Source organism: Merops nubicus, unplaced genomic scaffold (assembly GCF_000691845.1).
Source record: "Merops nubicus isolate BGI_N331 unplaced genomic scaffold, ASM69184v1 scaffold32156, whole genome shotgun sequence".
NCBI classification, from domain to species: Eukaryota; Metazoa; Chordata; class Aves; order Coraciiformes; family Meropidae; genus Merops; species Merops nubicus.
Window position 1 is genome coordinate 1 of NW_008613442.1, and position 12149 is coordinate 12149.

At 41.3% G+C, this 12149-nt stretch overlaps 1 protein-coding gene across 1 annotated transcript in view; it reads right to left on the reverse strand.

Moving 5' to 3' along the window:
• Positions 1-7894: 7894 nt before the first annotated feature.
• Positions 7895-12149, reverse strand: part of LOC103774498 (bcl-2-like protein 13) — a gene marked incomplete at its 3' end in the record, with an annotated part of 21180 nt that continues 16925 nt past the window's right edge. The window contains exon 5 of the mRNA XM_008941909.1: positions 7895-8038. Within this exon, the coding sequence (XP_008940157.1) occupies positions 7895-8038 (144 nt within the window). The remainder of the gene's footprint in view (positions 8039-12149) is intronic.

The window sequence follows — 12149 nt, forward strand, 5'->3', positions numbered from 1 at the left end:
TATATGTATATATTTATATATATAAAAGCAAGAGTAACTCCTTCAAACAGCAGCACCCAGCCACTCGTGATCCCAGCCACTGGTGCTTGAGAGGAGTTGGCACAAGTTATGGAGAGAAGGAGAACTGAATCGTTCCCTTCTTGGATAGAACAGAGGAAGGATGGTCCACAGCATGTAAGGCAATCTTAAGGAGAAGAGCAACTTAATTCTTTTGAGGTGGCATTTGCAGGCCTAAAAAGGAGCTCCAGAAGTCAATCACTGTCCTCAGCCTACGCAGTTTGACTTGCAGAGATCTTCCTCAAGACCTCTACAAGTGACAGAAAGCACTTCTAATAAAAGTTAAACTGGTCCCCCTCAGGATAGGTTATAGCAATTATGTTACAGGGTGAGCTACTCTAGACAACTGTAAACTGGTAACAAAATAATGAAAAAAAAAAACCCTGTAAGATCTTCCAATAAGCAGAACCCATCAGTTTGGACTCCGCTGTAGTCCTGCCAGAGCCAGTCATCTGAACTTTGCTGAAAATAAAAAAATTGCTACTTAAAAAACAAACAAACAAAAAAAACTGTCAAGTTTCAATTATGATTTAAAGACAGCAAACATAACTGAAAAAATCCACACTTGGAAACTGACTCTTATGATGACTACACTACTTCTCATAGTATGTTAACAGGTCTGTTATTAAGTGTATACAAGCAAGACAACTTACTGACCATAGTATTTATTTCTGCTAAACAGCAAACCCTTTAACTACACATAAGGAAATTAAAAAAAAAAAAAAAAAAGAACAATCCTTATTTACCAAAACAATAATTTCAGCCTGATTGCTGTAAAGCTGCCTCTGGTGGAAATATTCAAATAAAAATTCCGAGTTTCTCCAAGATAAAAGTAACTTTTTTCCTACAAAAATAGTAGAAGGAGTAGTAGCAGTACACATTGCATCTGTAATGGAGATGTTGTTAGATAAGGAATGGATGGAGATCCCCATTAAGGTGTCCTACAGAGTATTTGCTGTGTCTTAGAGGAGACTTTGAAAGCTCTGCTCTGTAAGCTCAAAAGAACAGATGCATGCAAAACAATGGCGTCTAACCGCTGTGGAAGCTGTGTGTATTCTTTTAGCGTTTTGGCTTAAGTGTTCTTAAAAGCTTGGCAGTCTCTCTGGGTCTTGAAGAAGTATAATTTAACTGTGTTCTTGCAAGGAACGATGTCCATAGGCAACTCATACAAAACTCATCTCTGAAGACAAAATAGTTCCCTGAAAAACTATACAGCCCAGGAAGCCATCCATACACCTCAGACCTTGATTTTGTCCAGCACAGACAAAAATTATATATATATGGGTAAGAGAGGAATGTCATCTTGAGGGAAGAAAAACCTATGTTCCCTAACTTTTTTGTTTCCCCCCGAAACTAAACAGGCACACATAAAATCCCCAAGAAAACTAGTGCCTTGAAGAGCAGGAGGAAATTCTGGCAGAATGCCAATGTCCCAGCAGACCAATCTGTACTATGACAAAAAATTCAAAATACTCAACACAGCCAGAAGTTTCTCAGGTGAGAGTCCCGACTGTCTCGTAACGCAACCCCTGGCACAGAGGAGCGAGGTTCAGTCACTACCTGCCTTGCACTGACAGTACCACAGTGACACGACGAGTACTAGGAACCCATCAAACACATCTGTGCTTGAAACCTAGGGTCTGAAACACGGAAGGCAAAGAGCGAGGAACTGGGCTGCGTGCAGAGATGCCAAGAGATCTGCTCTGGGGAAATAAGGAAGCTTCCCACCCTGCCAGGCTTTCCCAGGGCTGGGGCTGCGCTCCTCACACGGTTCCCAGCTGCAGCACAGGAGCAGCCGGGTGCCAATGCTGTGCCAAGGGCGGTGCCGGTGCCAATGCCGTGCCGAGGGCTGTGCCAGTGCCGTGCTAAGGGTGGTGCCGGCGGCTGTGCCAGCAAAGGCTGCTGGGTCCAGGGAGCTTCGCTCCCACCAGCTCTGTGCCTCCACCCGCAGCCCTGCTCGCCATGCCTCTTCAGACCCTCCCTCAAGTCAGACCCCACAGCATTACCCTGCTCATCCCCCAGAGAAACGGGTTAGAAAAGGGGTGGCTGACAACGCCCAGATCTAGAATAATACTTTTTTTTTTTTTCTCACAAAAAGTAACAAAATGCCCTCAGGCATTTACTGTAGTATTCATCTTTGTGAAACTACCAGAAGAGGTAGAGCCAAGAAAAACAGAGCAGAGTCCACAAATAGGACTGGACTTTTTATGAGGGGAAAAAAGAAAAAAAGGTCGTGTGAACCAAATCAAAGCACATCAACCTCGCAGCCACTGCTCTCATCCCTTTCAAGGAGTGCTTTGGCTAGGAGAGCATGCAGAAATGATCTTATCCCTTCCCCTGCCCTCCCGCATAACCTCTATTATCTGCAGAGAGTCAGTACCAAAGCAACAGCCTTTAAGGTTTCTGTCTTACTCATTTAAATTTAAGTAAATTCAATTACTTAGAGACCACTTCTTCAGAGAGAGTGATTTGATGTTATTGGAAAGGAAAAAAAGAAAGGAGATGTAGTTGCTCCTTGACCATTTAAGTTCCTTCTCCTTCAGCCACAGTGCCGAAAGAATTAAAAAAAATCTATTTTTGTACGTAAGAAGTTGTATACAAATAAAAGCGGACATTTCAGTGCACTGTTCCATGATACAAGCATAAAGTATATTTTGGAAGGAAAAGCCTTTCTAGCACTTCTATCTGTGTTGTCCTTTCTCGCACCTCTACCATACCAAACTCACTTATTTCTGCTCCAGTGTAGCACGTCTCTCTATTTCTGCATTGTCATTCTCAAGGCAGACACCTGGACTGCTGCTGCAGATTTTTATCTCCAGTACACAAACTGACTGCCTCACTTCCCTAGGATGACAAGTGTTTCTTTACTTTTTCTCCTCCAGATTGTTAATAGACTCTAGTCCATAGATTATTCAATCACCAGCAGCAAAGAAAATGTCAAAACCGGCAGAAAAGCCCAAGACAAAACACTGGAAACAAACAACAGCTCTTCCAAGGCTATGAAACGGTCAACACCACGAGCATTTCAAGCAAATTTACTTTTACTCTCTTCGACACAGGCAAATAACTAGTTAAATTCAAATCCAAATCTGAACATCATGAGACAAGAACCCTGGGAAGGCAGAGACAATCTCAGCTATGGGTTACAAATACAAATACCAGCCTCTTAGTGAGAGAAGAAAGGTTATTAACTGAATACTGATAAACACCAATTGCATGCACTTAGTTCACCTCTTTCAAACAAGTGAAAATCAGATGTGCTTGCAACATGAATGTCAATCTGAGAAGAAAGAAGCAGCTAGCCTCCAAGTAATCTTATACTACTTCCTCCTTATGGCATTCCCAGACTATTTCAACATAGATGAAATCTAACCATGGAAAACAGGATCATGAAGCTTAAGAAGAAATAAATTCTTTGAGAGGAGGGGCAGGAAAGGAAGAGGAAAAAAAATCCTTACCAACTGCCTGGCCTTACTGTGCACTTTTCCAGGAGACCAAGTATTGCTTCTGATGCAGTAGCATTCAGCCCTGGAGAAGTCAGAACAAAAAGTGAGGGGAGGGGAGAGGAGGAAAAGGGAGGGGAAAAGAGGAAAGGGGAGGGGACAGCATGTACACTGCATGTCAGTTTGTAGAGCCCTAACGTTGCTTTCAGAAAATACAAGACCGATGCTACTGTTAAATCAGGCTGGGAATTAGTTTGCAACGGTTCAAGGTGAACAGGGAACAAGATCTTGGTATGACCATTTTGGTTCAAAACAGAGAGCCAGGAAGAAGAAATGTGTCCCCCCATTGCCTATTTAAAGAATCTGGAATGTCAAACATGCTTTTTGCTCCTAAAGAGAAATCATACTAAAACTTACAGTCAAGAATGGTAAATGTAAAAGCTGCAGCCAAACCTGTCACTGCAATTAGTGAAAGAGGGAGGCTGTCCAGAAGAAAGCAAGATTTCCTTGTTTTCCTACTGTCCTCCAAATTCAACTAGCATCTACCTGCAATGTTAAGAGACTGTAGACTAGATGGAGTAGTCGTTCCATCTCTTCATTCACACTGATGTTGCCAGCTGCTTCCAAACACAATGCACAGTGCACCACAGACAGTCCTACTCAGAAGACTCTCACCCTAACGCAGTAAAACAGACCAAAGGGAACAGCAAACACAATGGCCACAATCATTGTATCAAAATATTCTATGCACTTGAACATGAGCCAGACATTCTTTCACTAACCAATCAACCATTACATTCCAGTCCTACCCTACCATGAGAAGTCAGCCGAACTACAATTTCAGTGCCTGAAGGGGGAATAGAAAGGGAACACTTGTTGCAACACATCTCATCACCACATCTCTGTAGGACTGGGATGAAACTCAAAAAGCAACTTCTTATCTCAGAGGTTCTACTTCTAGTATCCCAAATTTCCCATTCCTCACAAACCATGCTGTTTTCTTGAAATCTACTGCATAGCTATCCAATTTATCTACATTTATTCCCTTGAGCTAGCCATTTTGCTGCTAGTTATCTGCCGTCCACCATCCTCAGTCTGATGCTTTCCTGGGCCTGCAAGCCTCCTAAGCCCACAAAACAACCTGAATTCTTGCAGACATGCAGAACCTTGGGAACTCTTCCAGCCGCATCGTGGCTGCACAGCATGACGCAGCAAGTGGTCCCACTGGATGACACAGCTCTGTAAAACAGACTGCACAGATCCACACTGGGGCACAGGAAGGGCTCAGCTGACCCCCTGCTTATGACAAAGTTACTTCCTTCCTGGCTGTAATGGTTTGAAACCTGCTGCCCCTGGTGGGTGGAGATCTGAAACCCTAAACCAGGTACAAGCCTGAATGAAAGGGGCGTACACCTGTCCTATTCCCACTCCCCTTTTCCTGTCTTTGGGACTTCCTGCCAAGGTCTATAAAAAGGGGAGAAAGGCACGCCTCTTCCTCTTCTTTTCTTCCTCTTGCTCCTTTGACCTTGCACCTGGGCACACGCTGCTCTGCTGCTCCCTGTGCTACACGTGGCCGTGGCCATCTTCGAGACCTGGGCCTGATCTACAGACTCTTCCCTGCCTCCATCCACGTCCAAGGATTGTGCATCCAGCTTCAATCCACCTCAATCCAGCGAGATCCAGCACCGGGGAGCCTCAGCATAGCATTTGGGTTTTGTATATTTGGAAGTTTAATCTTCCTTACCTTGTTATTCCTACAACCCCCCTTCCCTGTTAAACCCCTACCCTTCTTCCTTTCTGTACCCTGTTAAACCCCTTCCCTTCTTCCTTTCTGATCCCTGTTAAATAATATATTTCATTTTGTTAATCTTCAATTTGGTGCAAGGTTTTCATTACCCCTGCCTTCCTTATTTACCTCTCTATCTGGGAAACTGAGGGATAAGGGAGGTGGGACACAGTTCTGCCTTCTAACCGGGACAGAACACTGGCAAAGGCTGTCTTCAGTCCAAAAATTGAGCAAGATCCCAAATTACACAGTGCCAAGGAAGAGACAGAGCCAGAGACACCACAGAACTTTTCAGGTCTGCTCCTGAAAAGCTGACTCCTGTGAAGCTCTCCTCTGCTCGTTACCCACAAAAAAACAGGCTGTTCTGACATCTTCTCAGTTTTAAGTAAGCTGTTAGCAGCTGTAGGAAAGACCTATCTTCACACTGCTCCAGAATAACACAAAGATTGAACCTCTTACTGTCACAGCAACATAATTCACTGGAGAATCCCTGGTTTACACATTGCCCTTATGGCTTTAGCAAAGTATTACTGACAACCTGATCCAGCACACTGAGCCCCTGCGGCAGATGCTTATCTTAAAAAATGCAAAAGCCTTGTGTGATGGCTAGCAGCCTGCCAGGTGGCTCTTCCTGGCCCTTCTCAGAAACAGACTCTCCCACCCTCACCCTAGGCCCTGCTCCCAGCGCTGCCATCTCCAGAACGCCATCCTGCAGACGTGGAACAAACCAAGAAGCTTGCTACTCATTAAAAATCAACATTTTCCTCACTGGAGAAAAAAAAAATACAACAAAATCATATACTCCCTTCTTCCACATAAAGCCACAAGCCCAGTATGTGCCCAGTCCCATCCCCACAGCAACTCACAAAGGGTTAGTGCAGCTACATTCATTCGTCTGGAAAGGATTTTCATCACCTTGCCTCTTTCCTTGCCTCTTCTGCCATTTCAAAAATAGCTCTGGCTTGTTTGCTGTACCGTTTCTGTCAGTCTGATTTTATGCCTGGCTGGATGTATACAGACAAGCTGGTAGCCCATTAAGCACCAACTACTACCCAGATCTGTACGTACATGCGCAGTCACACAAACACAAAGCACAGCCCCCTGCCTTGAAGGCCGTCCTGGAAAGCTGCTTGTTTTGAGAGGCTTTGAGCTGTATTAAGTATGTTTACAGCAAGCTAGAGAACAGACCACGGCCTCTTCTGAGGTTAAAAAGAAAGCAGAAAAGTAAAATAGCAGTAACATCCATCTGTCTTAAAGCTGCAGGTAAGGACCTTCCCAGTGATGAAAATACTTTGAAATGCGAGTGCATTTATCAAACGACCTAAGGTCATTTGTCTGCAAGCTGCTCCTGTTTCTGTTCTGTCCATTAAGGACAAACAATTCCTCCCCAAGGCTTTGAAAACTATTATCCATGACTGCCCGAAATGCAGAGAATACAGGAAGGTGCAGACGTGCAGAAATTCTGAAACAAAATACTCCTAAAAAAAATTCAGGTAAAGTCCTGAAATATGAGAAGCTGTCTGAATGAGATTTTTTTTTTTTTCTTCTAGCACTTTTTAATCAGTGGGTTTTCCTGAAGAGCTTTTCTTTTTAGAATAAATCAACTTTCTGGAGCCATTTCAGTAATCCCAGATTAATTCCATTCAAATCTTGCATACTTCCCAAACCCAGTAATCTAAAGCTCAGCTTTCAAGACCCAGCTCATTGGCTGTGAGCTTCCTATGTGATGTATTTTTAAATGAGACTTTCTCAGCATGCCATGACTCAGGAACACTGGTTACCATGAACTGAAGATTTCCACAAGGAAATGCAGCACAAAGAAATCTTGATTGTTGATTCTATCCATGTTCCTACATAGCTATAAAATCAAATATGCATTAGCTACTTTATAATTTATTATAAAAATAAATTAGTACCTACTGACATTTCTGTATGAGGTGCTCCACAATTACTCATCTGCTAAAAAACCCATAGAAATTTAAGAGAAAAAAACACTATACAGCATTTCCAGCAGTCACTAGAGTATGAAGATAATATTAAAAAGATCAGCCTCTCAAGCACAGTCTCTCTTGTTATGGGTGCTTTTAAATGCAATTCCGTATGTATTTTAACAGCAAAGAGCCTACAAACAAAAGATAACCATATAGCAACAAATCAGCATCTTCACAAAGGGTGTAGGAAAACCAGTTGTTCCATGACATCTGAGGACCTCTTCAATTTCAAGGGCAATCCAACAAACCAGAGATGCAGAGAACTGGAACAGACTGCCTGGAGGAATTGTGAAGTCCAATCACATAGGTCTTTAATGTCAACATCAGAAATGAATGGGTAAAAGTTCTGCCCTGGGGCAAAGAATCGAAATAGATGACTGCCCAAGATCCCTAAGATCCCTTTCCAACCACATAGTCCTGACCTCTGCGGCTTGCTGCCTTTTTTTTTTTTTTTTTTTTTTTTTTTTTTTTTCTTTTTTCACCCTTTTTCTGGGACATTCCTTCTCTCGTCTGCTTACTTCTAGCAACTCCTCTTAGCTTTCACTCCTATTACAACTAGCATCACACTTAGAAATAAGCTTTGAACGATGTATGAAAATTAAACATCATTTACTTACCCATCCTCCTTGTTGAATGATGTAGTCTGCAGAATAGTCTTCTAGATATGTCACCCCAAAGTTCACAAGTGCGCTCAGTGGTTCCTGGCCTCGTCTGGTTAACTCCATCAGAAATTGTTGTAGCAGAACCAGGGGTACCAAGACCTTCAAAAACCAAGAATTGTGAATAAATACAGAAAGCATTATCAATACTGCCTACGGTGTAGGTAAAACAGAAGAATTCATGTAGTCCACAGAGAAGGACTGAATCTACAAGTCCAAAGATACTAGAGACTATACACTTATTTTTGTGAAGGCAACAGCCTGAAACAATACAATTCTGATAGCAAAACACCCAGCCTAACTTCACAGGGTTTCACAGAACAGTACTGCAGTGTTTTTCTTAAGCCCCACTTTTTTTTTTCCCAACACAAGATTCATGTAAGGAAGCAGAACAGGCCCAGGACCTGCTACCCCAGAAACGTAAAGATGCGACATTATAAATAGGTTGAAGGGATATGCATCCAAATTGTATTTAAACAGCAAACTCATACACATTCTTGAGCAGATGCACTCCACTGGACAGACTCAAGCTTGTCTTTCAGACAGGGCAGAAACGAACTCCTCCTCCCAGCAGCATAACATTAAAGACATGTATAAAATGACAAACATAAACCCCTCTTTATGTTAAACTCTCTCTCCTATGCCCAATTTAGCATGTACAGAACTCCCTCCCTCATTTCCTACTCCCATTTTAAACCTTCTGTCTTTAACTGAATGTTCATCCTTAAACCAAATGTGAACTGTTCAGGAAGATGCAAGACTTCTGATCCTTGATATTACACCATTTCCAGACACCTCCTTCTGAAATTATGGGTTTGTCTGCCTGACAACACACAGTTGAACTTTTAAACTCTGAATTTATTCTCTTAGAGCATGCAAATGGCCCTGTGGGCAAAGTTTATATGCAGCACTTTGCCAAGTTCAGGAAACCGGTCTGAACTGACGCCATTAGCATCTGAAAAAGCACTATTCTGACACAAGAGAGAAAGCGATTTTTTACTGCACCTAGCTAGGGACAAGTGCATAGTGCATCTGCTCGCTGTGCAAATAGGAGCATTGTTTCCCACCTGCAGAAAGGCAGATGCAGGGTAATACTACCACTCAGACTGAACTTCAAATGCCTCCTTCCTCTCCTAGTCTCCTCCTCCTTCAGCCTGATGTTCTTTTCTGTAAATATCCTCCACTGCTGTTCCCAGAAATCACACCTTAGAATGCAAAGCTGGAGGGAGACGAATAGGAAAAGTAGGCTGCGTTTGAGATTTGTACTAAATCCATGGTGAAGTCACACTGAGATGGACCACTAAAAATACATGGGGCCTTAAAAATGCCTGTAATCTAATAAATTTAAGATGTTCCAAGCAGATTAACAATTGAGAGAGTCTGATATTATGGCAGACAGATTATATAGTACTGCTCTTCTGGGACAAACAGGTAACACTGGAGTCACTTAACTAGGAATGAGATTGTGCTTGAATGTTAAAAGCCTTGGAGTGTTTGAGTTTCTTGTAATTGATTTCAACTCAGAGACAGGAGGGATGCAAACTCACAGTGAACAAATATAAGGAGCAGGTCAAGGTGAGTTAAGTGTCAGAAGAAACTTTTAAATCTTCTATGGATCAAAGGAAAAAAGCATGCTGTCAAAACTAGGCATCTTTTGGAGGCTTTGGGCACACGCACATAACTCTACAACAGCATGAACATTGAGATCTCAAAATATTTGACATTTACTTTTAGCTGAAGGCAAGGGAAACAAAGGCAAAAAAGGCTGCTTAGGAAAAGAAGGGAGCTCAAATGTTGGCATTCTGAACACAATTGTTGCCATCTTCCTTTGCCAACTGAACTATATAATCCATTCACTCCTCCCAAACTTGCAAGCCCCTGCAGGCCTCAGCAGCAAGAGAACAAATTCAGACTCTAATATCCAGTTTCATGCAGAGCAACAAACCCTACCTGTTTTTTCTTTCCTGCTAAAATTATTGACACTTCTAACTTTGAGGCCAGTTGTAACAGGGTTGCATGACACTGTCCATGAATTCATGGAAGACATTACTTTTCAGAATACTTCCACAAAGGTTAACACCACCTTTTTGTATGTAAGAGTAGTTATGTGAATGGTGATGCGATTTAACTAGAGCAAAGTAAAAATATAGCCTTAACAATTCAGAGCAACTACAATCCCTCCACCAGTATGCCTGGGAAGGAATGCCAGAGGCTATTTATATTTTGACTGATGAAAAACACACACAACAGCGAGCACAGCATGCCAGAAAATAGTTGGCAGAAGAAAACTTCTAGGGAATCGTTAAAAAAAACTACTTTCTGATTAATTGTGTAAATGAAAGATTTCTGTCAATTATACTATTGCAATCCCACAGTACAACATTACAAATTTAAATGTATGCCAAAGAAAGTTCAGAGGCTATGAAGAAGTTATATCCAAAGTAATTACCACTTCTGTGTACCTTTTGACTATTTCAACTAATCCAATTCTTTACATGATTATTTCTTATATTTTTACTTTACTTTGGTTCCATGAATCAATAAAAATGGGACATTAAGATGGCTACTACTTACAAGTTTAGCTGACTCTCAGTTATCCTTTTATCTCGTGCAAAATAGTGGGATTATGTATTTTGGAGTATGTATATAATATCCAATTTTAAGAAAAAAAGCATAAAATCTTAACAGTAAAGGATTTAAATTTTTATTACATTTATTTTAATACAGAAATATAACTTGCCCTAAGTTTGAGGTGGTTTTGGTTTTGCATTAATGAGAGCCTTATTTCAAATACAAGGTGAAGACTCCTTTTCTTTACAGAATCCAACATCATGCCTATTATTTTCACACCACGATTTCTGAGAAATACATGAAATAATGTCTTTTCCTGATTTATTTTTTTTTTAACTGAGAACCAGCACTTCTAATGTCCGTGGGTAAATGTCACTTCTGTGGGACAGTAATGGAAGAACTGGTGTTCCTGTGTATTAGTTCACCCTGCAATATTTCTTCATTCAGATCAATATTCCTGTTCTAGTGACCAATAACATCCCTATAAATTCCACGTGCTAGTAAGTAACCAGATCTCTTCAGCAGTTCGAACACAGCACTACACCCTGGAAAAGATCCACACTGTTATGTGGAAAAAAAAAAAATTAGAGCTCTGTTCAGAAGTGTCTTATTTCTGCTAATGCTTGTTTAATGAACAGGCTCTTTGAAGACTAGTATGACTAAAAATATCACCTTTCCAATTGCAAACCAGACAGGTTAAGCTTTTGTCCATGCTGAAGCTCCAAGCAGCTGGCCAGACAAGTAATCCAGTACCCCCCAGAACTGTATGCTTACCTGTATGCCATGCTTCTCATACACATGACATCAAGCCCACAGAGATACTGGGCCTTTAAGTGATTACTGAGTGCATCACATTCAATATAGTAAAATAGGTGGGGCTTTTATATATACACATATGTATAATACATGCCAATAACAGCCAAGGCTCAGAAATGTAAAGTAAGATTCTATATACTGAAAGCAGAAAGAGCAACTTGCTGTGCACGGTGCCACTATGGAGCACACCAGATACAGCTCACGTGTACTGAAAACACATTCCATCTACAAGCTTCAGTTGTTTTATTTCTTCTAGTCTGGATCAAACCCCAAGCCTTGCTCACACAGAACTCTGTCTACAGGAAGGTATTTAGACATTTTCAGCCCTTTCACATCTGCCAAAACTACTTTGCATCTTCATTTTCTGCTCCGCCCAAGAAACTATAGGACAAATAGCCTGAAGCATGTAACAGAGAATGATTTATTACTCCATTCGGCTAGCTCAGCTAGTTGTATCTTTTCTTATTATATAGTAATAAAAGGCAGCAAGCTTCTGTTCTCCTGCTAGAGTCCATTTAAATATACATCCTTCAGATTTTCACAGATTTGAGGCCAGCACAGCCTTGTTCTGCTGCTGTATGGCTGCTAAACAGACCCAACGCTATGTCTATTTATAGCTACTTTTCAAAATTATTTTTCTAACAGTTTCTTCTTTAGAGTGAAAATTAAGCTAGGCTGAGGTTGGAGGAAAGATCTCTACATCTTTTCTGTTATGAAATATGATTCTGATTAAGATGATAAAGGAATTTGAAAGGAAATGAAACCAAGACAAATGTATTCCAGCTCCTAAAAACAAGTATTATTAAAGGAACTGCTAGGCATTCCT